The 23,198-nt window shown below is 41.9% G+C and overlaps 1 protein-coding gene across 2 annotated transcripts in view; it reads right to left on the bottom strand.

The window, feature by feature from the left end:
* tsc22d2 (TSC22 domain family 2) overlaps positions 1-20,708 on the bottom strand; it is a 39,027-nt gene extending 18,319 nt beyond the window's left edge. The window contains exon 1 of one of the 2 annotated variants that reach the window (XM_030433552.1): positions 18,429-20,708. In XM_030433552.1, coding sequence (XP_030289412.1) covers positions 18,429-19,999 — 1,571 coding nt within the window. In that variant the 5' untranslated portion in view covers positions 20,000-20,708. The remainder of the gene's footprint in view (positions 1-18,428) is intronic. The other variant, XM_030433553.1, reaches the window with a different exon arrangement.
* Positions 20,709-23,198: the final 2,490 nt, after the last annotated feature.

Raw genomic sequence — 23,198 nt, 5'->3', positions numbered from 1 at the left:
ATATATACCAATACATTTACTAATGAAAATGTTTTCTCTTCATTTGGTTTATTGCTTCACTTCAAGTGCTGCACGTTGACTAACATTTCATCTCATCAGAAAAATGTATTGATTTAATCTCTATTACTAATGTGTCTTATTATATCTTTAGATAATTCATTGTAAAGCGCAACGGCTGATCCACAGAGGCACTCTCTCCTGTAAATAAACTTACTTACAGGAATTTGTTGAGCCATTTTAGTCCATGTGCTGACATTTTTAGCATTTATGACCACATGCTTTCCGGACAAAACAGATTTGTTTTCACTTGCAATGTTTGCTCTACACTGATCTGAATTTAGTGCTTAGATAGGCAACTAAAATGTTTTCATTACAACTGCATAGACAGCATGTAATTAATAAAAATCTAGATAGCCATGTAACTGAGGTGCAATGTAAGAAACGATTTTCAGCTCAAACCAACGACCATGAACAACAAAAGAACGGCCAGACGAGGTGAGGTGACATGAAACAAAACATGTGACTGAGCAAGTGCTTGCTCCTGCTGGGTTCAAGTTCATGTCAGTCAGCCTTCTGTCTGCAACCTTAATGTTAGACTTTCTATAGGCAGCTTGTTTAATAAGAGCAGGGGTGGTCTACACAATCGTTAAGTGGACAGTTTCATTATATACGAGAGCCTGGAGGACTGATAAACAAAAGCAGGCGGGAGAAAGGAATTCATTTACGAAACAAGAAAAGCGGGGCGAACCATCCACTACCGTATTGGTGACCTGACACGAGTGATTTATAGACAAGTTTCTCCATATCTGAGGCCTTGACAGATTTATTTCCACCACACCCCACAAACAGCAGCTCAGGACCTTCGAGTTTCCTCATGCACTGGTGAGGTATTTAGACATTGCAAGTTTAAAGAGCTCACAAACAACATACTTCTACACAGCAGCTGTGAGCTGGGCTCTCTGAACTAGCCAAGATAACTGGTTTTATGAGGCCTTTTTTTTCGCATGACAAGTTCATCAGGCAGAGAGGTGACAAGCAGAGATACCTGCAGAGAAGCTGAGCAGTTCAGAATCAAGGAAGAAGAGAACGGGGAGGTCAGGGGGCGTGGCGTGTAAACTCACCTGAACCCCTTTTAGTAACCTCACCCTCTGCAGTGGTAATTGAAGGATTGAAGTGGAGTGAAGATTGATTGTGTGTGTTACAGTAGTATACAGTAAACAGCACTGTAACAGCCACTTTTAAGCTCTGTGTTTTATTTGTGTTCTGTGCACAGGCCAGTGCAGGTTATACAACTAGAAATCACTCATGTTTTAGAGCAGGTGCTTTATGTGTTATAGAGTTTAAATTTGGCAAATAAGATAAGAGCCGTCACACTTTTGCCTCCATTGAGTGACATCCCTTAGGCTGTGACCTCTGGGCTTTTTCAGTCATATTATTGGGAAACTGCGCATGCTTTCTGTCATGTAGATAGATTATGAGATTGTGATGTGCGTTAGTGCAATTTCGGCAAAATCTGCCGCCTTTCCTTTGAAACACAGCACTACTCGCTCACTGTAGAAGTTACATTTAATTCATAGGTTTTATGAGCATGAAAGTTTGAAGATTTCGCATCAAATCATATTTGTGATGTGTACCCAATTAGACACTTAGCAAGACTACAAAATGGTGACTACAGACAGAGAAAGGCTGCTACATTAGCACATTTTTGACCCTGACCCTTTTTTTTTGCTGTTCCGATACATAATCTAATCCATTACTCAGTACCGTAATACAAATCGAAACGTGAGGTTTGTGATCCATCGCACTCTTTGTAATCAATCATTCACCAAATTTACTCTAAATGTATCTTTTCCGGATTTCCTTTCAGCTCAATACACAATCATGCACTTCACAGCTCAATGAAAAAAGATGCTTTGGGTCGCGTGTATAGCATGAGCGAAGTCGAGACATACTGCGGCTATACATTAATCGAGGCATTCACTACAATCATCCTGTAAGTTGACGTTACATGGCACCGCCTCTGTTCTGACGCGTTGCATCTTTAACAAAATTGACCTAGTTGAGCTGTTCGAACTTGCATCGTTGCCAAAAGCAAATATTTAAGCAACTACATTCATATTAGCACCTTAGTGTATGTTAACTGCTGGCCTACAGCCTCAAGCCTTGCTAGAAAACGTGATGGAAACTCACGTGCACACCTCGGGCATTAATTTAGGACTCAGCAGTTATCCTTCAGTTTGACTGATGTGCATATGACTGCACTTGACCTTAAGGTGAGTTTCTGTGGCTCAGAGTTTAAGAAAACCCTGCAGAGCCTTCACATCAGGCCACTGCTTGTCCACTGTTCGCGTGACTCCTGTAAGAGCCTCAACCTTTTGGAGATGTTTGGTGTTTGTTTCGAGGTAATTTCTAAATTTGGTGACACATTTCAGAATTTGATGCTTGTTTTTTTTTTCCTAATCCATCCGAGACAACGATGCCACCGCGATCGATAAACTAGAGGGCTCTGGTAAACTTGCATCCCTCCTGTAAATGCACTGATTCTGGTGCGACCTCGCCTATTCAATGCAGGTCTGCTTATGCCGTTGTTTTGTACAAACCTGTACGTGCACCTTGTTGTTGCACTGTTGTTTGGTACATGTTGGTTTTGATCTGCTACATAATCAACAAGCTTCCTCCACACTGCTGTTATGACAAGGGATTTGCGGTTGAGAAAATCCTAAATTTGAGGTGTGTCTGCTGAAAAACAAAGCAGAGAACATTACTGGTGGAGAAAAACGGTGAGAAGAGAGAAACAGAAAAGGGAAAAAAGTGGCCAGTTTGTGTGCATTTAGGTAGACAATTAAAGCAACAGTGTGTAACAATAGTGTAGGAAAACTCTGATTCTGAAAAGATTGAGTCTCACGCTCAGGTCGTCTCAGGTCCCACCAAAAGTCCACAGCCACTTGTGGGAAACACTGTTTCTGTTGGCATCCAGTTAAAGGCCAAGGTAACTGCTAATATTAATAATAATAATTGTGTTATACTGTGACACTGATATTTTCTCACATGTTTATCATACTGAGAAAAATCTCATACCGTGGCAACCCTTGATACAGTCATTATGCTGTGATATATTTTGGATGAAAGCACAATGAAAACACTGTCACGGTGCATGACAACGTGAGTAACCACCCAGCAAAATGATGCCAAATAATGGGTCTCACATTAGGATGAGTTGCCTGAAGCAAAGACACACCAAACAGTCAGAACTGAGAGACTTTTCTCTGCTCTCATATGTGATTGACAAGGGATTTAACAGCCAGAACTTCTGTCAATAAAGACACTTTGTCGATGTCACAATCCTTTATCACACAGAGCGAGCCCATAAACTCGAACATGTAGAACATGAAGTGTCAAAGCCTTTGGACATTACAGAATTTGATTAATGATGACAGTGTTTTAAGAACATAAAATAGGCATTAAATAAATATCCACTACATTTGATAGAACTACAGTGATATAACCATATTGGTTTGATGATGTTCCAACTTCCTGCTGTGGAACAGGAACTTATAAAAACAAGTAGGCCTATAAAAATCCCTCCGCTCTGACAGGTTAATCATGGCACAACACACACAAGGTAAAGAACAGAGTCTCAAGTGGGATTTTGCCTGCAAAAGCCGAATCAATCCTTAAACTGAATCAGAAAGGGCTGCTGCACAGACCTGAATGAACACAAGCTCCCTCGGGTCACTTGAGGAAAAGCTGCTGCTTTTAATGGGAGGCAGAAGAATTGAATTTCCTTCCTTTAAAATAACTTAAAAACAAGGAGTCTTTAGTACATAGACTCAGAAACATAAGGACAGGCAGCAAGCCAATCACTGGGTTTTCAACTGCAGGCTTTTTTTTTCTGGAGTTGTTTTTCAAGCCACCGACTCTTTGATGTTGCTGAATGCACGTATATCTGGGTAGACTTTATCCCCACATACATATGACAATACATCTTTTTCTTCATGTCATGCACACAAACTCTCGCCCTCTTTGTATCACACAAGTTGAATTCGCGGACTCTTTTGGCTGAAGCCTGATACGGAGGGAGGCTGAATAAACTGGACACAGGAGGGATGAGATATGACCCAGCGGCTGGAAGAGTTCTCCTCATAATGCAGTGATTAGGAGATGCCGTGGGAGAGAGGGGGAAAAGGCTCAATGGCAAACAGGGACGTGACCCTCTGCATGGGGCTGAGTCTGCAGTCATACCCGAGTCAGGCGAAGTCCCAGCTGTGCAGCTAACCACCACTGACAACCCAGCTCTCCTATGGGACTATATAGCATGTATGACAGAGACGAGGGGTTTGCTGGTGTATTTATGCGTCAACTATAATAAACACGGCAGAAATGATCACAGCTTTAGCTTCAGGGATGTAAAAGGCATGCTTGAACAACTCGGCAAACAAAAAGTCAGAGAAAGACTAGTGAAAATATGTCACACTGATATGAGCATTCTCGTAAGCAGCGGGTGTTAATTTCTGCTCTGGTTACACATAATTGTTACCATGAGTGCCGTCTTGTCGGTACACTTCAGGACCCATGGTGGCTCGTTCAGCTGGGTGGCAGCTGATCGTGTCAGCCTGGAGCTACACCGCCTCCCTATCTCTGCTCAATTTCACTTTGCAGGGCTCAAGTTCATTGACTCAGCCGGTTAAATAAAGTGTAGAATTGGTTCCTGAAGCGTGACGGCAGCCAAGTGAACCCTGCACAATGGCCCTCAGGTCGGTTTGTGTCTCGGCTTGTCAGCTGCTGTGAAACAACACTGGTCTGTCACTCTCCGGTGACTTTGCCACAGGTTGAATGGGCAGGTCAGGCCGATGCGGAGCACAGATCTGACCACAAGTACAAAGAACATGTAGAGCAAGACACAGAGCGTTAGTTTCTTGGTGGCTTTGGACAGGGCAGGTGATCTCCCTTAAGAATCTTTCTAGCCAAGAAAACCTAACATCACAACATAACCATACACTCCTGCAGCTTATTATACATGCTCTCAGGAGAAGCCACACTTCCAAACATGGAGGTGTTATTGCAACTGTTCAATACCACACTCTGGCTTTGCTCCAAGATCTTCCCGGCTGTTGTATTGCTGGTTACCCAGGCATTCATATCTCTGTGCAGAAAAACACTGGCAGATTCCTGTGACAAATCACAACCAACTCCTTTTACATACCGTACGCTGGGTGTGTCTTGTGGGCTTTACATCGACTGCCCTAAGGTAAACTTTCCTTGATCTAGAGTGCGCTCTAGTACAGAAAGTATACAGTGCATACAGTGCTTTCCACAAGCGCCGGCTGCCGGCCATATAGCCGACTACACAGTTAACTCCAGCCGGCTACTTTAATGACTATTATTTTTCGATTTTAATAAAGTTAAATGTTTTTCTAACAGACTGACAATAATGTCAAACTGAACCGCACTCATTAAAATTGTGATTCGCTGTGCTTGTACTGATAATAATCACAAACTACTCCGATCATCGCCGACTTCATTGATCACAAGGGAGAGAAACTCATCCGCGGCCCCGACACGCGGTGTGTGTGCGCACGCACTCAGCGGAGTCAGTGTGTCGGCCGTCGGAGGCGAGAAGCAGGGCTCACCATAATACGCTTATTTTGTCACCGGTAATCCACTCTTCTCTTCCAGCGTCCATTTAGCAATACCTGCGACACGTGCTGGCATCAAAAAACACTGTCGGTTGTACAAATGAAACCAAACGGACTCTAAGAGTGTATTTTCATTAGTTGCTAAGGGAGAAACGTTCACTGAGTGTTTAATTGTGTAGCCACCACTGCAGACTGTGAAGGTGTCATGCACCGACAATAAGATATTTACAAGCCCAGAACGCCTCATGATGCAATATTATGTGAGCTTGTATAGCCTATTATTTATTATTTTCAGTGCGCAAATCACAGTTTTTATTGGTGCATTAGCGTCTGGCATACTTAGTTACACTAATGAATAAAAGAAGATGCGATATTTTGTAATAATAATAATATAATATATAGAGTAGATATTGATGCTGATAATAATAATAATAATAATAATATGAATAATAATAATAATAGAGCAAATGTCTGAGAAATTAATATAGGCTGCCTGCATCACCTGTTCTACACTTAGGCTAATAATAATAATAATAATGTAACATTATTATTATTATTATTATTATTACATTTAAGACCAGTATATAAGATCGTACCCCCCCCCCCCCCCCCCCCCCGGCTGGCTACTTATGTATTATGGCTGGCTAGTCTGTGTCTTAGTGGAAAGCCCTGTGCATAGGCTTCTTTTACAGGTCTTTGTATGAGAGAACAGAACCACGCAGATTAGGAGGGCCTTAATCCTGAATGTAGCAAATGTATCATTGTGAAGTTTGTGATTTCTTTCAAGACTCAATCCTCTATAATGTCTGAAAAATAAATGTTATTTTACTGCATGTATGCTAATCACAATTCAAGATGCCTTATAAATATCTGATATCTTTGACTGATTGGAAGATTTTTTTTTTCTTCTGCCAATTTTGTCTCATTTTTGAGTTGTTAAAGGTGCACCAAAACTTTTCACACAAATGGTGAAAACCTTTTTTTACTGGTTTTGCGCAGACAGGGCAAACTGGCTTGCTACCACCTCCTAAAGACCAGCCCCGAAGGAACGTTTCACCTTCATGTATGAAATTCAATACAAATATGTATCACACCTAAACCTACAGGTATTTAATTTCATAGCTTTTACACTTTCGATTATATTGAATGTGGTTATAACCTAATCTGTCACTGTTCTGTCTCCTGCAAAGAAAGGTTCCAGTACCTCAAAGGCACGTAGGTTCTACTGTCGAGTTTTTTTTCCATTGCTGGCACTTCAGAGCAATGTGTTTATGAGCAGGTCCACCTGTATTGGCTCCACTGTATTTGCTCTATAGTCTTAGCTTCCCTCTCACATCCAAGAAATGAACAGAACAGTGACTGTTGCACAGTCAGACATATTGGTTGCAGTCCTACATTAAATGCCAGTGCATTATCCTTTGTGGTTTCAGCTGCTGCGTCTGCTGAGGTCCATTCATGGACAGTGAGGGAAGTGCTCGCAGGATATTTTCCATTGTTTGGAGTTTTTTCGATGACCTAATTCTGAGTCAGAGCAGAGGGTGGCAGCAGGGCAGAGCAGTGGCAGCAGGGCAGAGCAGTGGCAGCGTTTGACTTGAACATTTATAGCACATTCACTCAAGTGCTATACTTAAGTAAAAATTCAAGGTGCTTCTACTCTACTTGAGTGTTTTCATTTTATAAAACTTTATATTTCCACTCTACAATATTTTGGAAGCCAATATTGTACTTAACCATATATAATAGGAAATGGTCTTTGCTGGGCTTTAACTTCACATGTTGTTACTCTGTCACCTGTGTTCCAGTTTCACGGTTTTATGATTGAGAATGTAAGTGAAATGTTTAAACGTGTTAAACTTGGAGGCTGACTCAGATAAAAAGGCACAGCGGTGTGAAAGTTTCGTATGAACCAGTCATCACACCTCACCAAAGTGCTAACCAGGAGGTCAACAATGCGGATGATGACTGCTTCTTATAAGGCTAAAAGAGAACCAACAATGTCACAGAGCAGTTAGGAAAGCTTCAAGAGGAAGAAAGGCTTCTGGTTTTCACAATGACAACTAAAGTTTTTATACATTTCAGCATTTCTACTGAATGACTCGCGTGAGCAGAGAATGAATCACAACAGCATGACGCAATAAGGTCAACAAAGAGTTATGAAAAGGCTGATCATTTTCTAAGCAGTAAAAATTACACACACACACACACACACACACACACACACACACACTCAACTATAATCACATAATTGCAGGAAGTTATTTGTTGGTAGCTAGGAGATAAATTATATGATCTGGGTGATCTTCACTGGTTGAAAAAGAGGACAAGTTTGGGCACTTCTGACAAATCCAACCTGATTCAGTAATAACAAGCCAAGGTGTCACCTATTCGATACCGGCGTTTCGACTGAGTGAATAAACCGTTATCAGTCTACCTAGCCACAATGACTCACGTCCGTTTCCTTGCAGAAGCCTGCTCATTGTAAAACATAAGGGGGGAGGTGGTGGGGGGGCAGAGAGTGGTTCACTGCTGACGAGAGGAGACACTCAAGACGAAGTCAACTTCAGAGAAAGAAGAGGAAGAAGACAACGGCGGAAGCATTTGACAGAATATGAAAGCGGACATCAAAGCAAAGCAGGAAACCTCGGTTCTTACTAAACCTGCGCCTTTCTCAGCTGAAGGCAGAAAAAAGAAGCACACTGAAGAATTTGCAGTGTCTGCATGGATGTTAGATTCAACTTGCAGAACTGATATGACCCAAGATGGCCTTTAGAGCAGGTTGTGTCCATCTTTACTTACTTGTTGGGATCTTTAGAGAACTCTAAATCCATGAGCATATTAATATTGACACCTTATGTATTATCAATGTATTGTTTAAATAATGTTAGAAGCAAAAAGCCAAACTATCTCCATCTACAGCTTCTCATTTGGGAGGATTTGCTGCAAGATAGTATGGCAGAGAAATTAGTTTGGGACTTTTGTTAATCTGAAAAACATCATCTTGGACTTTAGGAGGTTGTGATTACATTTTTTCACTTTAATCAAAAAGATAACTGCAAGATTAATCACTAATGAAAACCTTCTTTCATGTCTGCCCTTTTGACACCTGAGACCAATATCTTCTCCATCGGGTATTTGCAGTGAAATGATTGATGATGACTGAAATGATTAAAGTTCTGCTAGGATGCCAGTATACCACCACTTCTAGTTCAATAAGCAAAACTTTTTAAGAGTCGACCAGTTGATAACAAGGGTTATCAATACAGTCATGGCAAAGATATGATTGCGGTAATGTAGAAACCTCTTCTCTACTACAGATACAGAGAGAAATTTCTGTACACAGTACACAGTCCTAGACAGTACATTTTGCTCATCATTCTTTAATAATCAAACACTTTATAATGGTATATGCTGTGTGTTTATGTTAGCAAACGTTAATGGATGATATATCGCTCTGGTCTTTTATGTCACAATTTGCAGCAAATTAAATGTATAAATCACCTTCTTACTGGCCATCTGTGAGCGGATTGTGAGGGGACATAAATAAATGGTATCTCTCAGTTGCCTATGTAATCCTGTGAACGATTTGTTTTAAGTTGTTTAATGCTGCTGGACTCGGGTCAGTTCCTCTGCGACAATGAAACAATTGACTATCACATGCCTCGTCTCAGAGCTTCACTCCGCTCCGCTAGCAGAGAGCAACAGTAGCTAATGTTAGTTTGGTAATGGTTTTCTGCTTCGCCCTGGCTTTTCAATTGAGAGAGCTGTTCAGTGGAGAAATGTGGCTTCCATAAACATAAAACAGTAAAAACTGAATTCAAAGATGAACATCTGATCATAACTGACAAATCTTAGCCTTTTATTTTCTTTAAGCCAAAACAGGCCAGGCCAAATCTGCTTAAGTTATGTTGTTCGTCCAAGAATTGATTTGTCTCTCTGTGTGTGGACTTACCCACAGACAAACCCTTTGGAAAAAATTTGGGACAAATTAGAAAAAACAACGCAGGCAGTGATTGAGTGAAAAAAAATGCTCCCAGACTCTGGAGACGCTGAGAAGAAGCCAAACATGAGAATTCCCCCTAAGATTTCAAATTCAATCTTCTTCAACTTGAAGCCTCTCTTCAGCCAATCCCACAATGTCACTGGGAGACAAACACACACACAGGACTGGAGAACAGATGAACAGTCACAGGCACCAGTTAGCCAGATCAGTCGACGACACCCATTGAAAGCGAGCGAGAGCACGGAGAGAGGATGGATGACTCAAATGCAGCTGCCTACCATGCTTTCCACACATCCTCATTACTCACTATTCAGTCATGTCAGGCTCCGGGGGGCTCTATGCACTGAAACCTTGTTGTTCAGGCATTGCTTCCCACTCTGGGAGACTGAAGGGCTGCAATAGATAGCTTCACATTTTCTATAGCAACTGGTTAGCTTATATAGAGCTGAAAAGCAATCTTCTCTTCCATGCTTAAAGAGTAAACACTGATCTATGGTCAGCTTTTTTTTATTATTTCATTACTTATTGTATTAATGACATATCAGAGAGCAAACAAGAAAAAGAGAAAGTCTGAGATGAGGCCAGTTCTGCCCATCGGTTGTCCAGAAACTGTACTAGACGTTTGCAAAGAAATGTTCCCCTAAATGAACTTTCCTCTCTCTCACTTCCTCTATTTTGTATCAGAATATCTGACTTTACCGTAAACCAACAGGGTCTGAGACAACAAAATCGGAAATATGTGATACGCTTCTAAGAAGGCTGAAGCGAGAATGTTGTCAAGAGGGGTTTTATTTTAAATATATTTAAATAGCTCATTGACAGAAAGTTGAAACAGATTTAGGCCCTTAAAAATGTCTCTCTCCATTGTAAGTGGACGCTGCTGTCTTAGGTCAAAAGCAACATCATTTCAAATATGTCAACGTCACAAGAACACAGCATGAGTGAGCACGTTAAAGGAAGAGCTGCAGGCAACAGGTGCTCGTGGGAGAACTTTGTAAGATAAGTAGTTAAGAGCTTTTTAACAAGCTGCTGTTGCTGTGGTATGTAAATAACACACACACCACTGTTTTTCATGGTAAACACTCAGTCTGCAAATAATTGCTGTCATAATCGATTTAAGGTAGGAAGGGCAATTCTGCAGAAATACAGCTGATTGTTGAGTGTCATTCCGAGGGCGCCCCTACCTTCAATTTGTGGATTTTGTTTTCACAAAATTAGTGATTGTTTCGTCCATAATAAAATATGAAAAATAACCATCACAAATTCCTTCACAACAAGGTGATATCTTCAAATTACTTGTAGTTTCTAGCCAACAGCCCCAAATACCAAAGATACTTACTTTACTATCACAATGAGTGGGAAACGCAGCAAACCCTCACATCTGTGAAGCTGGAAGAAGACAATGGATGGCATTTTTGCTTGAATAATGAGCAAAGAAATGATTATTAATAGAAATATGAATGACAGAATTATTTCTGCTGATAAACTTACTTGACTAATTGTTGCAGATCTAAAGGGGCAAGTCTCACAATAAATAAAAAAACATGGCTGACAAAGGAACCTTGTCAAACCAAGTAGAACTGAAATGCTGTGGCATCTTAATGTGGCATCTTTATGTGGCAGGACTCAGTGCTTCTGCTAAATCACTGGAAAGGCCCTGGATACAACAAAAATGTCTTCTCTTCTGTATATTTCCAACAGATAAGTCCACTCTCTCAAAACTTGTATCAAAAGAGATTTTTATTTTTCCATTTGGTACTACAGCAGCTGTCAATCATTGATAGCATGGAAACATGGCTCTTGGTTCCAGGCTTCAAAAAGTCTGTTTGATCTTGTTAGCAGCCCGTGATCTTTTATCTGGACGAATAACTGTCAATCTTGTGAAAACACAATTGGAAATGGTGTGTATTATTTAATATGTTCTTGATTGACTCAATTCTCTAACATCACTGGTGGAAGATACTGGAACATGACACGGTCCTTCAGCTCAAGGTAACCCTTTTCTCCATGTAGAAAGCACAGAATGGTAACAAGGACCTGTCAACAGGTTTTCTCTTTGGTCAGAGTGTTAGAAATGAGTCGTCGCAAACTTCACAAGCTATAACTAGGTCTAGGGCTAAGATTGGGTCAAACCTGTTCTGTACTGACACCGTTTGGGAATAGACAACAAACAGATACAGTTTGCACACACTGTCCTTATTCCTGGAACAGCCAGCTACATACTCTGTGACTGATTCAATGGCCTTGCTTCCAGTACAAACTGAGTTAGCTATGGTAGGCCGCCAGGAGCTGGTTGTTTACTTGCTTTGGCAGGTCCACTCTAATTGGAAGTGATCCCCTGACCGCATCTTGCTGAGATAACAGGGTGGGTCCTGCTATGCTAACTTAGTAAACCACTTTGCCTCACACCACTGGCCTCTTTGGATCTTTGAGAATGTATAACAAGGAGGGAAAAAATATAGCAAACCTGACATGTTTCAAAACCAAAACACAATTGACCTGTGCTATTACAAAATGAGGATGTTAGTTTTGCTCTGCCTCTGTGCAAGAAAGTCACGCTGTCTTTTTCTGCACTATGAGGGTCCAGGAGACATCATTCAAAAGTAAACTCTGGTCAATTTTTAGTCTTGTAAAAAAATGCTGGAGATTGGTCAACACTAAAACCTCCAAACCAAATTAAACAGTAAAGAGAATAGTTTGTGTATGAACTGAGGGTTAATAAAAACTAGAAAAGACAAAAAGATGATGAAGGGTAATCCGCAGTTTAGAAGAGGAGAGGGAGAGTCTGCAAACAGGTCCGTCAGGGGATGGAAAAAACAAGAGCCAGAGACAGAACAGCCACATTAGAGGGATATAGACAGAAGGGCAGGGTCAGTGATGCAGCCCAAAAACAGAGCTGATGCAGACCCGTCTGCTCAGGCCGCAGCCCGGGACGTCCCACAATCGCAGCCATTCAGGGCTCCTGGAATGTGTCCACTGGAGGTTCAGGCAGGTCAGCTATCAGTGGAAAATAAGCTGCTCCCTTGTTTCCAGACACTGTGGCAACCAAACTACGACCCCCCAACACACAAACACACAGACACCCCATCCCAAACCTGTCCCTCCATCCCACCCTGTCGTCAGCCCCCTCCCCTTTTGTGTTAAACTGTCAAACAGGAGGTAAAGAGGTAAACTGGAGGGAGGTGCTACAGTACAAGCAGTGAACATGTGCACATTCAGACTAACATTCAATGCAGACACGCTCTTGAATAGTTAAATGGAGATACCTTTTGTGTTCTGTTATATCTATGGAACCAAAACACTTTCAACCCAAACAAGCACACATTTTTAGACTAAAATATCAGTCAATAACAGCATGAACCTTTGACATTTCACTGCACTCCAGGCTTGTAAAACACGTGCCTTCACAGCTTTTAAAGCCATGAGCAGCAGTGGGGGTTAAAACCCTGCTCATTTCTCTTGCATTTAACACTAATCCAACTGAACAAAAGTGTCTCTTCACTGTTTCAAAACAAATGACAGAGCAGTAAAATAATTGCAATCATAATCTGCGTAAGAGAGCCAGAGAAAAAACTAAAAGACATGAGGAACATTGATCCTTAAAGGCATTCAACAAACTACTCTCTTAAAGACCACGCTTATGCATGCCACGGGTTCAGGACTAAACAATGACAACAAAAACAAATATGATCAATTAAGCGGTGACAGTAAGTTAATTAAACGATTAGTCTGTCTGAAGAAAATGAATCAACTATTTTGCTAATCGATTAATCATTTCCGTCACATTTGCTGGTTTCAGTTTCTCAAATTTGCAACTTTTCTTTGTCAATTATTATAGTAAATGAAGAGTCCTTGGGTTTTGGACTGTTGGTTGGATAAAAGACGCCACCTGAAGATGTCACATTGAGCTCTGGGGAATTGGGGCCATTCACTTGCTCAGCTAACCAGTGAAACAATATTTTTCTGACTCTGACACAACACAGTCAGCTGAGAGACATTAACAGCTAAACATCCGCATACCAGCTAAGCTCCAACTAAGCTTCAAGGCAATCCAGTGTTAACGTATATTAGCAGAAGGCTGCTTGAAAGTCCACTGACAGCAACAAAGACTGACACTTTTTCATGTGAACACCAACAAAATCACTCTCCCTACCAGTGGAACCATTGTGTTTACAACTGCAGGAGTGTCTGCGCTGGAAGACTCAGAATTTCCAACAAGTTGAACTCGCACACCCTTTGCGGCTGACCTTTCATAAATGTTCCAATCAGATTACAACTTTATGTGGCATTCAGCGTGTACTAGGAGAAATTAATCTTGTGTGTATTTGAGTTTCCGAAACTGCATGGTGACATCATATGTCGGCTATCAGACAAGTCGAGGAGATCTGGCTTACTCTCCTTTTGTTGACCCAAGTTCATCGGATTGTTTGCTGATAAGAGCGGCAGGCTTTTAATCTGCCGGAAACAAAACTTAAGTTTATGAAACCATACTCGTGACTAGAGGGTGCTCGGTCGAAATCCCCCATACTGACTGTGAACAATAGTCTTCACCCAGGCTCTTGTATTTCATGAAGTAGCACCGACTCAACAACCAATACCACACTGTAACTCAACTAGGTCACTCTCAAGTTTGAATGTGGATGTATGTACAAAAGAGAGGAGGGGTCTTTTTGAAAAAGCCTGCATGTGCAGACCCACTTATGGTCATTTAATTAATTTCTACTCACCCATACAAGATTGCTACAACATTACTGACAGTGTCAAAAGTCACAAATAACCTATTCTTCTGAGGGAACTACCATTTTAGGCCAGCAAAAAAAGTTTTCCAGTAAGACTGGGATGTTGTAACTCAAGTAAAAAAAAAAGCTGCCTACAAATGTCAGACTAAGGGAGGGTGAGAAGTGTTCAGGCCTGTGGCCACACTTCAACCAGCAGAGGAAGAGACAAATGAAGGCAAGACAGTGTACTAAAAGCTGATTCTTGCCAACATACAAATTCAGTGAAGAAAAGGTTAATAATGATAATATTCGAGTGCACCAGTAGTGCTCGGTGTGATCTGCATCAAAAGAGCAATATGACTCAGCACACAGCCTAAAGGAGGGCACATTACATATTCCTCCTTTGGCTCATCATAAATATTTCCAGCAACAGCATGCAAGATGAAAGTGATCAGTTTAGATGTTTTGGATGTTCAGACCTTATTCATTTAATGACAACTTATTACTTCACATTAATCAAATTAATTTGACTTCAGGTGAGTTATTGTGCTCCTCCTCTGTCTAAAATGTAATGATATACAGTGAACTGTGTGCCAGAATTACTGTCAGACTGCATTTCTCTCCCATGTGCAATTACGTTACTACTGTTCTCCTGCTTGAGAAAATGTAATTAATTGTGGATTAATAATTAACATCCCTAATTGAGACAGTACAAGAGGGAGGGAGGGTGTGTCTGTCCTGGGAAGAAGTAATTGAGTTTAAGGTCAAGTGCCCCTATTGAAGGAAACAGATTCCTCCCAGGGGGCAGCTTCATCACTTTATTTGGCAGAGATGCAGCATGCTGAGCAGAGATGTTAACCAGTCCAAGCTGAGGGGAAATCATTCTAATCTCACAACTCCACCCCCACAATTTTTTGTTCCACTTTTGTGATGCATGCTAATTCAAAACAGAACCAAACAATGAGACTTGGAGCAGATTTCTCGTGGAGGTGGAGGTTCTGCACAGAACAATGCACCTCTGACAAGAGGAAAAAGTTTGAAAATATGTGTCCCGTTATGCTGGGGTGTGTTCCCTGAAAGACTCTTTTTTTTTTTTTCCCTTTTTTCCCCTCCTCCTTTTGGTCCCTACTGAGATTCACAAGAACGTTACGAGTTAACAAGGCATTTTAATTACAACTGATGATAGTTAAAATTATGCCTGTGACTGCCAACCTGCCTTTGGGCCCCACAACTTAATTTAAAAACTGCACAAGATTTGAGGTTAACCAAAATGCAGCACGTGTGTACATCTGTGAATATATGCTGCAGGCATGGTCTATATAGAAAGTTCCGCAATTCCCATTATTTAGGAAAAGTGCATAAGAGGTGGGCTAATCCAGGCTGAATCAGTGAAACAGTTTTCTTTACGCATTTTTCATTGTTGATTAAAATACGTACCAAGTTTAGTTAAAAGAACCTAAGAACCTACGTACGGATTTGTGATTTCTGTGGTTCACTGTCCAAATACGCTGGGTTTATATTTGCCAAGCTTCCTGGTACATTGTACAAAGCAAAACCATCAGGAATGTTTTCAGCAATATTCAAAATGACAGAGACTCTTTTCCCATGGAGCAATTTTAAAGCTTAGATGGCTTAATCTGTCAACCGAGTTTTGGTTCTGGCACTGTGTCAGATTAGGCCTTTACATTTTTGGAAATGTCAAATTGAAATTCCATGAAATGTGGCACACATGAACTGCATTTCTAGAGACAGTTATACAGTTATGAGACAGTTATGACATCGCAGCACACACCGTTCAGGACAAAATTTGAAAATGCACCTTGATCCACGTCATTGGAAAATATCATGTTTATGCAGTGCCTCCTATTGGCTGTCTTAACTAAAATGAAGCCATTTGGTAATCTGAAGTGGTGGTCCACTGGTTTTAGTGAAGATTATTTGCAGATGGCAGTGTTACTGTTCATCTTATTTAGCTGTAAAAATGTTATAAAGTGTGTCTGAAGGAGCAATTTTGTTGCAAACTGAACAACAAACAGATTTTTAAAACTGGCTCCAGAAACATTTATGAAGACTAACCATAACCAATGTGGGAGTTAAATCTCATTTAAAAGGGCTTAACATGCACTTTAATTATAGCTGTCCTATGTGGCAAAGTGAGCCCCCATTTCGCAACGCTTTGTTTAAATCTTATGATGCAACTTATTTTCACGGCTGATTAATCTGTTGACTGTTGATCATTTTCTCAAGTAGCTGATCAGTTTTTTCCTGTATAAAATGTCAGAACATTTTGACTATTATCAATCAGTGTTTCCCAAAGACCAAGATGAAGTCCTCAAATGGCTTGTATAATAAAGGAGGAAAGAAATCAGAAAATGCTTAAGAAGCTGGAATCACAGAATCTTGACTTCAATCGACTGTCAAAATAGTTGGCGACTAATTCAATAGTGGACAATTAATTAATCATTGCAGCTTTAATGACAAGTGGGGAGTTTTAAGTCTCTACAATTCACAGTCTCGTGAAAAATTGAGCAAGGGTGAAGAAAACAAGAAGAAGGAGCTTAAACCCCTGAAAGGGTAGGAACAAGTCAGCACTTTAAGATTATGTGTCAACATGTACATGGGGAGGTCTGACAAGGAGTCCGAGAGCCACAGTCAAAGAAGGCAAACATCATACTGCTGATTCAGTCTGGTCATGTCATTGCTGCCAGAGACACAGTGGCATTAATGCCTGCAATCATTCCCACAGGTGTGTGTCCATGCACCCGTCTGTCTGTCCTCTCCACCTCTCTGACACGTCCTGTCCTGTCCTGCTGCCACCATCACCATAGCTACGCACACAGCCACTGATGTCACTCCTCTCTCACACACACACACAAAAATGGCTAGGGAATGGGCACTGGCTGTTCCTTTGATGAAATCAGGGACACACAACGCAACACTGTTTCTGCCCTCGGCACATTAGTGATACTGCTGGGATAAGGTCTGTCTGCAAACAACGATAAGCTTCTGGAATATCTGGACTATGAGCAATAAAAATCAGACCTCAACCTCTTAAAACACACACACTAGCACCTCCTCCTCCTGGCTGTGTCATTCATAATAAGCACTGAAGAACAGAACAAGAGCACACTGATAAACACTGAGGCCTACATAAATACAGGACAGACTATGCACGTGTGTGTGGGTGGACTCCAGCTCTCATCTGGGTCAAACATCACCTCTCCAACTGCTTGCTTGGAATGGCGAAGAGTGTGTTGAGGGCCATCTGACGGACCCTAAAAATAGCTACAGTATGTACATTACAGGAGTACAGTGAGTAGGTAAGGGAAGAGTCGGTATTTACAAGCTTTTCAGTTTCAAGTCTGGGATCACTGTCTCTCCAAGGCAGACAGGGGAATAAAACTCACTGCCTACGTTTGGAGAGGTTTTTTTGTCATTTCTCTGCTACAAAACACAGCTACTGTGTGTGTGTTGTAACATATCTGAGTGCTTGTTAACGCCCCCTAAACCCAAACAGCCCGTATGGTTGAATGGAAGCTTGAGGGAGGGGGCTGTGGGTGTCTAAACAGGCAACGCTATCCAGGGTTTTGTGGGTTGGCTATTAATGAAAGAGACAGAATATTCTTCCTGTCACAGCCAGATTTCATTGGCTCAGTACACTTCTAATGCCTCCTTCCTCCCAGTCTACAACTGTAGACTTACAAACAGAGGTAAAATGTGTGTTTTGTTTTATTGTTCTTTAAGTACAAGTGAAGACTTCTAGTTAAAGTGTGCCTAATTTGAGCGCTAGTGAAGAGAGAGCCATTCTTCAGAGTTTGGAGTATGAGCACACTGCTGTAGAATGTAACAAGAATGTTTAATATGTGGGCAAACTTCCAGATACAAACTTACTACCTCCAACAATCTATCAGACAGCATCACCAGGTCGCTTTTTACCCCTCAGACTCGGGCAAACTGATATCCACACTGAAATATTGCATCACTGATGGCACACAGCTGAACAAAAAAGATGCAAACAATATTCATCGATGTGAAATCCTTTAACACAAGCTTTTTTGCATTATACTCTCTTACCTGTCGTCATCAACATTCATGGTTATTTGGATGCCAAACAGGCTGTTGACAGAAGGAGTGGGCAGGTTGAGGCCTTCACCAATAAAAGGCTTTACACCATCTTTCCCTGGCACCACAAGGGCACTGGACTGAGGTAGGACATCAGACTTCTGCCTACTATCGTCTGCCTGGATATTGAAGCCAGAGGGAAGGCCTGTTGTGGCTCCTCCGTGGGCTCCCTGGGGCTGGACAAGTCCTCCACCCGGAGGGGCGTTGGTGGTACTGGGCACTGCGGCAGGCGCGTTCTGGACACCGCTTTGGGAGTTGGTGGGTATCCCTCCTGAAGGCTGCGTCTGGTTGACATGAGGATGTTGGCCACCTGTAAGAATGGGAGCCATGGCTGCTGCATTGCCCACTTGTAGGAGGAGGGCCTGTACTGAGCCTGCCTCTCCACCCAGCCGGTGGGCCCCTACACCAGTGCTGGTTAATAGAGATGAGGGTACCTGGCTGGTTGAAGGCCCCAAAGGGAGGGTCGACATGGGAAGGTTCTGAGTGCTTGAGCCAAAGTGCTGTTGTCGATAGTCCAGCTGGCCAGCTGAGAGGCCAGTGGGATGAGAGGAATAGGCAAACTGCTGGGCCTGCGTGACAGGAGGCATAATGGGAGACTTCTGCTGCATGGCACCTTGGTGCACACCATTGAGGCTGTTGGAGAGGAAGGTTTGGGGGGCACCAGGCTGCATATTGACCTGACCCTGTTGTGGCTGCTGTGATGCTGTAGATGTATACCCTGTGGGCTGGAAGGCACTTGCCCCGCTCCCTATCTTTGGAGCCAAGCTGTAGCCTTGCTGCAGAGGCTCTGAAGGGTGGGGGTGGGCAGGGTTCCCGATGGAGTAACCACTGTCCGCGGTGTTCTCCAAAGCCTGTGCACTGCTAGTGACCACAGAGTTGATAGTAGCCCCTAGCCCACTGTCCCTGTCGGTACTGTGATCAGTGGTTACAGTTGGCTTTATGCTATCCACAGTTCGATTAACATTTGAATCTGAATCTCTGTCATAGAACTCAGTGCATGTCCACCTGCCCCGTCTGAAGGGCTCTCCTGTACCATGGTCAAGTTTAATGACCCTGAAACGGGAACTACAGCTGGTGCTCACAGGGGCAGTGTGAGCCACACTGGTAGAGACAGTGACAGCAGGGGCTGAATTGATGACTGTAGATGGATGGGTGGCTGAGTTTGGAACAAAGGGTTGAGCTGTAGCTGGCACAGGCACACTTCCTACTAAATTATGTGGGGTGACACGACCAGTGCCTATACTTTTGTAAGAAAGTCCCCCGTTGACAGGACCTGTGGTCGGCGGCTGGCCCTCCTGAGGCTCCGCTACGTTGTTAAGAGTTTCCTCGGATGAACTCCTCTCACACACCGCCATGTCGGCCCGAGAAACATCAAATATTTCCGACGACACGTCCTCTGTCCGGGACTCGTCCGGATCGTCCAGGCTCTCGGTGTCGTCGGTGATGCTGCTGGCCGCCACCTGAGCCTGCGTTACACTCGTGATCTGGAAGCAACTTTTCTTCTTCGCTGGCATTTTCGACATGTTGACTATCTGCGTCAAGTCTGTCTGCTCCCAGATGAAACGAAGTGCTGGACTAATGTCTTAAGTAATTCACAGCTGAGGGATATGACACAGACACGTACCGTCACAGGTCATTTCCATACCGTTCCTCTTCCTCTCTCTTGTCGGAGAAAAGTGTCACAAGCGGAGCCAGACCCTGCCAAAGTCCCAAAATGTTCCGCGGTGTCCGGTCACAGCACACAGGCGACTTCTGTTCTCCTTCTCCGGCCTCTCGGACACCCGGCCTTCCTTGTGTCCCGGCAGCGGAGTTGCAAAGAGGCCCTTGTCAAAGTTCTTGTTCAGCAGCTGCCACCGGTACTTTAGTCTGAGGCGGGCCCGGTCTCACAGCCCACTCTTCTCTCTCAACTATATATGTATTTCTCGCCGACTAGCTAAGTTAGCTGATGTTAGCTAGTTTTCCACACCTGGGCACCAGCGTGTGCGATATCATGATGTAAACAAATCCATTGGCTTGTCAAAAAGAACAAATAATCCAGCGGTGGACAGAGAAAACGTCTCAAAGTCGTTGAAGTTTTGGCTCTCTCCGTGTGGACAGCTCACTTTTGGCAGCTGCTACTAGCAGCTAGCTGACAGATAACCACTTTACTACAGAGGCAGTATGCTAACAGGCTGCTAACCCCTGCCTGCCGCTCTTCTACTCGACAAGATGGCAAGAGAGCGAATTGCATCCTGGGTATGTAGGTCAAACTATTTTTTTGTCGTCACAAAAAATATATTTACGCATCAACGTCACCACAGACTTTTTTAGAAAATTGTTTTTGAAGTTTTGTGGCTGTTAAAAAATGTCAAATAAAGCTACATTAATTTTATACCGCTGAAACGGTCCCTGACGTGTCTTCCGGTTGACGTCCCACCCGGTGGAGACAGCAGAGAGCGTACACCTACAGTCGACAGATGTTCGTTTTGGGGGTGATTTGGGGTTCAAAATTCACCGAATGTCTTTCAGATAACTTCACGGATTACGAATACGGTTTATGGAATAAAATAATATATTTACGGCTGCTTTTATTACAACCGCCGTGTGCAACATCGCCCTTTTAAATCGTCTAAACTTCCCTGACAAAACGAAGTATTGTGGAAAGATCGTTATTTATCTTTTGAACTGATCTCTGTCGCTATCTTCAGTTGCTATCAAGTATTCAAATCTGAGACATTCACTCTTAAAAATCGCGGTCAGAAGTCGCCTGTGATTCAAATCAAATGAGTCAAGACATGCGTTGTTTCTGAATGAATCATTTACCTCCGGGAAATCTTAGAGCCTCTATCCAGACACAGCTTAGCTGGCATAATTCTGCCTAACAGGGATGACAGTCATGATTATGAATGATGGCATTCTTAATTAATGACTAAGTTGGTGTGTGATTATGAAATGATAGATAGATAGTTGAGATGTTGAGTAACAGTAGCAAAGGTACAATGTAAAAAACAGTTTATTACGTAAAAACCTGCATAAAATCTTCCTTTTAGTATGAAGTATTCATTATGAAGCCCTGACAACTTGACAATTAGTTTAATCTATAGAAATTGATCTCATCTTTTGTTCATTTTCTCATATTTAAACTCTTGCATGGCAGATGCAACAACAATTTTCCTCTGGATAAATAGAGTGATATTTTACGTTATAATTTAAAAGCATATCATTCAGTTTGTGTGTATCTGAGGGCCTCCTTTCTTAAAGAACTTCAACCTGAAAAACATCTCTGATTCATTTAAATTTTCACAGCCACAGTTGCTGGTGAACAGTGTAGCCTGATTTTTGAACACGACACAGTCAAATCAATTTCTTTTGAGAGCCTAAAATCCCAATTTTTCCACATGGGAGTACAATTTGTACAACATGCTACAGCTTTAGACCCTCTAGATAGATAGATAGATAGATAGATAGATAGATAGATAGATAGATCTACTCACCAGTCTGTCTTCACTTTAGTTTCAAATTATTCTAAATATAATTTTACATCTTAGAAATATAGAAACGGTTGTAGTGATTGTGTATTAAGACTCTGGGTGGTGATGTTTAAGTCATGTGCAGTCTGTTTATTGCCTAACATTAGCTTTTCAATTCAATTTACACTTAAAAGTTTTAATCTGTGAAGATTATTTTGCTGAACAAAATTTGTAAGTGTCATAAATGGGTGTTTGCTACTGAGATGATAATTGTGGCAATGATCCAAAATCCAATTAAAAAAATTCATTAAGGGAACCAGGACCAGGCTAACTTACAGGTTAGCCATGAACATACGTCATCTCTACTCCACTCTATTCCCTTCCCTCTGTTTACGCAGCTGTACCTCTGAGCCTCACCTCACTAAAACCCAGTCTGTTCTGACTAGTCAGATCCAGCACCACTAACAGCTCTTGTGACGTGGTGACATCTTGTGATGTCACAAAGTCACAGAATTAAAAGCGGGACTACTGACGTAGTATTCCAGGAGCAGCGTTTTCCATTGGAGAGATATTCTTAATGCACAAGAACTTATAAGAAAAAAACACTGAGGTAAAGAACAAAACAAAAAACATTTTAGGATTGATTTAATTGAACCATAATTTATAATAAATTGGACTAAAGAAACTACATAAAAAGGGGGGAGATGGACTGAAATCATCAGACAAATCTTATGAGACTGGAAAAATCATCTCAAATTGTTGTTGATAGAAGAAAGTAACAATCTGATGTTTAAACTTGAAATGCCTAAAGCGTTCACATTAATTTTCTGCCATGTCAAAACAGACTTAACTTCCCTCGTGTGATAGTCAACTTCACCTTTCATCTGCTTGATCGTTAGTCACCATCATCAGGCTTGGAAGACATTAACAAACGTTTGATCGCAGAGCCAAGTAATTTAACGATTTCACCTGTCAGACCAGTCATATTAAAGAAAGCACTGGTTCAGCTCAGGCTTGTCATCTTCCAATCCAACTACACATACACAATCTCCAGTATAATATACTGGTATTTGGCTGGTGGCCAGTGTTCACATCCAGTCATGTCCAGGAAGCAGGAAATACCTCATACATATGGCCCATGACTATGGTGACCCCTAAGGGTTTAGCACAAAGCAAACATATTCAATCATTAGGAGAAAATATACTCTTGTCAGTGTTTTGGTAGAATTTGGACTGCCTTTCTCTGCAGTATAGACTGTCATTCTTGCATGTG

This window comes from Sparus aurata, chromosome 11 (genome assembly GCF_900880675.1).
Source record: "Sparus aurata chromosome 11, fSpaAur1.1, whole genome shotgun sequence".
NCBI lineage: Eukaryota > Metazoa > Chordata > Actinopteri > Spariformes > Sparidae > Sparus > Sparus aurata.
Note: the sequence above shows the minus strand (reverse complement) of the source record. Positions and strands in the feature narration are given on the sequence as shown.